General features: G+C 36.3%; 1 protein-coding gene across 1 annotated transcript; it reads left to right on the top strand.

The window, feature by feature from the left end:
- Positions 1-442: 442 nt before the first annotated feature.
- Positions 443-1,853, top strand: LOC141718101 (putative galacturonosyltransferase-like 10). Its single transcript, XM_074520465.1, has one exon. It carries the CDS (start codon positions 508-510, stop codon positions 1,567-1,569), a length of 1,062 nt encoding a protein of 353 aa, XP_074376566.1. The 5' UTR covers positions 443-507; the 3' UTR covers positions 1,570-1,853.
- The last annotated feature ends 3,824 nt before the right edge of the window (positions 1,854-5,677 follow it).

The following is a 5,677-nucleotide window of genomic DNA, read 5'->3' as shown; positions in this document are numbered from 1 at the left end:
TATATATATAATAGAATTTTCAACTAAATCTAAATATTTATAACACTGCACATATGATAAATTAATGTAAAAAGAAAAATGTTGACAGGCAGACTGGTATTTAAATTTGAGAATACTCTGACAAGCCAGGATCGTATAATGTAATGTGAGTAATGACAATTAAAAAATGATTAGAATATAGACAGGCCACGTGGTGGCAGTCTCCTGAATGATGCGTGAACCCAGCTGTTGTTTAAATACTCGCGAGGCTCCTCGAATATTACACAAAATACGAATATTACTCATTCTTTTAATTCATTTATTTATTTGAATTTTCCAAGAAACACAGCCCCCCCTTTGAACCGAACGCGTTAAATATTTTCCTTGCATACCTACGCGTTTACAGCTTACGTTTCAATTTTTTTAAGTATCTACAACTGTATTATTATATTTACGTGCACAACTTTTCCGACCCAAATATAAATACTCTCTCTCATTTCATAAACAACTAAAGAAAAATCTCAAAATATGCTCTGCTTCAAATTCACCATATTGGTATTTTTATCAGTTTTGCTTGTTTTCCCAACATCTGCAATCCGTTCACTCCCTGCTAAACATAAAATTCTTGATTATATTGAAGCACCAGCTTATCAAAATGGTCAACAATGTCCAGTTACACTTACAAAATCTTTGTCTGTTTCAACATGTGATCCTTCTCTTGTTCATGTTGCAATGACCCTTGATTCTCATTACTTGAGAGGTTCCATTGCTGCCATACATTCCATTCTGAAACACACTTCTTGTCCTGAAAACGTGTTTTTTCATTTCATTTCATCAGCTTCAACTAGACATTTGACCAGGACAGTTAAGTCAACTTTCCCATCTTTGCATTTTAAGGTGTATAAGTTTGATGAAGATCGTGTGAAGGGATTAATCTCGTCTTCGATACGCGAAGCTCTTGATCAGCCTTTGAACTATGCAAGAATTTATATAGCTGAAATGCTTGATATTTGTATTGGCCGGGTGATTTACTTGGACTCTGATGTGATTGTTGTTGATGATGTACAAAAACTCTGGTCTATTTATCTACCAGGGTCAAGAGTGATTGGAGCTCCTGAGTATTGCCATGCAAATTTCAAGAGCTACTTTACTGATGAATTCTGGAATGACCCCGAATTATCGCGAGTTTTTGAAGGGAAGAAGGCCTGTTATTTTAACACAGGAGTGATGGTGATGGATTTGGAAAAGTGGAGAAGAGGGGATTATAGTAAGAGAATTGAGAAATGGATGGAGATACAAAAGGAGAGAAGGATATATAATTTGGGGTCACTCCCTCCTTTTTTGGTGGTTTTCGGGGGAGATGTTGAAGGGATTGATCATAGATGGAACCAACATGGGCTTGGTGGAAACAATGTGGTGAATAGTTGCAGAAGTTTGCATCCTGGTAAAGTTAGTTTGATGCATTGGAGTGGGAAAGGAAAGCCATGGGATAGACTTGATGCTGGAATGGCCTGTCCTGTTGATAATCTGTGGGCACCTTATGATCTGTTTCGACATAAACCAAGATCTTCATCACATGATTCTTTATGATTTTAGACATTACAAGATTTTTTTGATTTATATTCTTTGATTGAGTACAGATTTCTGTATGTGTATTTATTTGTTATACATACAACATTTTGAGGATTAGAATACCTGGGAGCTTTTGTGCCTCTTCTTTTTTGTGAGAGTTGCATCAGAAATGGCACAATATTACTGTATATATTTGTTTGGCAAACATATTCTTTTGTTTAGTGCTCATTGTGGCAGCTTGTAATATGAGTAGAAATGAATACCCTATAACCGAATGGCGTTTATGAATTAACATTTTTCCACTTTTCTTGGTACGAGACAATATATTTTTAACCTCGATAATTGAATAAAATTCTTCTCATATCATGTACTATTGAGTTCTAACTGTACAACGTACAACAAGGTAAGGAATTTTCTCGTCATTTTGTTTTCGTTTTGTTTGATGTCATACACCCGTCTTGTATTTGATAAGGTTTGAACCCTCGACATCCCACAAAGGGAATGTTAAGGATTCTAATTTCCAAGTTTGATACAATTGCTAAGCTGGTGTACCTGCAAATTGTAATTATCATGTGCTGTGTCCTGTTAGGCTAAATGCCAAACTAATATCTGGAAATGGAATTGTGAATCTATGATGGTAAAGGTTAGGCAATCCAAAAACTTCCCAAACATACAATGTAGGCATTTACCAGCTGCCAGTGAGGATGATATTTGTGATGATAATCTCTTCGTAATGAACAAGATTACACACGAGAGATGAACAGTATATGATCTTCATTAATATGATAAATCAGAGAAATGTTTACATTCTGCACTAATAAACTAAACAAGGATAGATGACTATAAAACCAAGATGAGAAGACACACTAATTAATCTAACACTGAATACAAAGTAACAGACTATATATCGTAACTAACTTTCGGCAATCCCAATGTAAGTAACTAGCTGACGTGTCAAGTGACAGGTATGACAGCTGAGACAGCTGGTGCTGCTGATGAGACAGCTGGTGCTGCTGATGTGGAGACTGATATTTCATTATCCCCCCTCAAGTTTGACATGTCGACAATGGCAGGAGACAAGCCTAACTTGGACATAAAAGAGTTAAAATGTGGAGATGGTGCCACCTTGGTAAAAACATCAGCCAACTGAGACTTAGTAGGCAAGTATGTCAACTGAATCAAACCTTCGAGGACTTTATCCCTGGTGAAATGACAGTCAAGCTCGATATGTTTGGTGCGTTCATGGAACACGGGATTTTTAGCAATGTATAATGTTGATTGATTATCACAGTGCAAAGTAACAGGGGTAAGATTATTGACTCCAAGTTCGTCAAGCAATCGAATGATCCAAGTCACTTCAGAAGCAGCAGAGGCCATAGCCCTATATTCAGCTTCTGAAGATGATTTTGATATAGTAGGTTGCTTCTTAGATTTCCAAGTGATTGGAGACTTACCAAACATCAAAATATAACCAGTGATCGATCGTCTTGAATCAGGACAGGATGTTCAGTCAGCATCAGAAAAAGCTTGAAATTTAATATTGTCAGAACTTTGCAACAAAATGCCTTGAGAAGATGTAGCTACAAGATACCTCATTGTATGATGTAAGGCAGACCAATGAGAAGTTCTAGGTTCATTCATGAATTGGCTTAAAGCTTGCACAGTGAAAGAAAGATATGGTCTGGTATTAGTGAGATAGTTGAGCTTACCAACAAGAGATCTATAATCTGCAGGATTTGGAATAGGATCCCCATCTGTTTTAGACAGGTTCAAATTGAAGGGTAATGGAGTTGTTGCCTTCTTTGTAACATCAAAGAAACCAGTACCTAACAAATCTTTGGCAAATTTTCTTTGACTAAGCATAATACCATTATCTAAATAATCCACTTCTATGCCTAAGAAGTAATGTAACATGCCCAAGTCTCTAATACTGAACAGGTTATGCAAGTGAGACTTTAAAGATTGCATTCCATCAAGATCGGTACCAGTTAGAATAACATCATCAACATAAACTGCAGCAACACAAATCTTTCCATCATGCCTCTTAATAAACAGGCTGTAGTCATTCTTAGATTGACTAAACCCTTGATTAATCAACTCTGCAACCATTTTAGCATTCCAGACCCTAGAAGCCTGTTTCAGCCCATATATAGATTTTTTCAACAAACAGACCAATTTATCCGGATTAGGAAGACCTTCAGGCAATTTCATGTACACTTGTTCAACTAAGTCACCATGCAAGAATGCATTGTTGACATCTAGTTGATATAATGGCCAGTTTTTGCTAGCAGCTACAGCAATCAAAGCCCTAACAGTCCCCATTTTTACAACAGGAGAAAAAGTCTCCTCATAGTCAATTCCAAATTTCTGATTAAATCCTTTAGCTACAAGTCTTGCTTTGCATCTATCAAGACTACCATCTGACTTAAGTTTGACTTTAAACACCCATTTACTGCCTATGGGTTTCTTGCCAGGAAGAAGGGGAACTAAATCCCAAGTATGGTTATTATGCAAAGCTTTTAATTCAGCTTGTATAGCAGCAATCCACAAAGGATCTTTAGAAGCTTCAGAATAGGATTGAGGTTCCACAATATTGCATTTAGAAGACATGTTAGGATTATGTTGAATCAGATTACACCAATGAGGTGTAGAAGTTGAAGTATAACATTTGTAAGAATTCAAATATGAAGGAGTGTGATGTGGTCTAGTAGATCTCCTGAGAACAGGTTTAGTACTAGAAATAGGTGCAGAAGTAGGAACAACTTCAGGATTAGAGACATTTGTGCTTATGTCAATGACATCAGAGGAGTCAAGTGTAGACTCAGGAAATATAGTTGGAGTATGAGACTGACATGAATTGGATGAAGAAACAGGTATATCACAATCAAACAGTGACATGGTTTGTGAAGGTAGATATATATCTGAATCAGAATGTATATTTGAGGTATGAAATGGAAAATTATTTTCATGGAAAATAACATCCCTAGAGACTGATATTTGATGAGTGGAAAGATTCAGAATTTTATATCCTTTCTGAGAGTTAGAGTATCCTAGAAAGACACAAGTATGGGCTCTGGGATCAAATTTATGCCTATTAACAGGTAAGGTGGACACAAAACACAAACAACCAAAAGATTTTAAGTGTTGCAAATCAGGTATTTCTTTATACAACCTAAAATAAGGAGTGTTGTTACCAATGCTTTGTAAGGGAAGCCTATTAATCAGATAGGTTGCACACAAAATACAGTCACTCCAGTATTGAGATGGAACCTTAGACTGAAAGAAAAGAGATCTGGCAGTTTCAAGTAAGAACCTGTGTTTTCTTTCCACAACTCCATTCTGTTGTGGAGTATAACTGCAACTCATTTGATGATGAATTCCCTTTTGTTGAAATAAAGCAACCATAACTCCAAGTGTCAACTCTTTAGCATTATCAGATCTAACAGTGATCACTTTGCCTTTAAACTGAATTTCAATGTACTGAAAGAAATTAGCAAGCACCTTGGCACACTCAGATTTATGCTTAAGCAAATGCACCCATGTAAATCGACTAAAATCATCAACAATTGTTAAAAACTGATTACAACCAGAATGAGTCTTTACTTGATAAGGACCCCAAACATCAATGTGTATTAGCTCAAAAACACATGTAGTTTTGATAGTACTAAGAGGGAAACTAGCTCTTGTCTGCTTAGCCATAGGACAAATTTTACATATTACTTCCTTAGTAGAATCCTTGAAGGAAACTTGAGGAAGAGCTAGCTTCAATTTAGTGAAAGGAATATGACCCAGCCTTAAATGCCAGACATCTGCACTAACTGCAGTATTGCAAAAAGATTGAGAGAGATTCTTTGATGTGCCTTTGTTGATGCTGTAAAGACCTCCCTGCAGTTCACCAAGAAGCATCTGTGACCTTTTCTGAGAATGGTCCTGTAAGATGCATTTATCAGCAGTAAACATCACTTCACAATTAAACTTTTGACACAACTTTTGAACAGATAACAAATTGAATTGAAAATCTGATACATGTAGCACATTGTGTAGAGTCAAATCTTTGGTTAACTGAACTGTACCAAGATGTAATACAACCACTCTCTTACCATCAGTAATTGTAATATATTCAGGA

This window comes from Apium graveolens, chromosome 4, assembly GCF_009905375.1.
Source record: "Apium graveolens cultivar Ventura chromosome 4, ASM990537v1, whole genome shotgun sequence".
Classification (NCBI taxonomy): domain Eukaryota; kingdom Viridiplantae; phylum Streptophyta; class Magnoliopsida; order Apiales; family Apiaceae; genus Apium; species Apium graveolens.
Note: the sequence above shows the minus strand (reverse complement) of the source record. Positions and strands in the feature narration are given on the sequence as shown.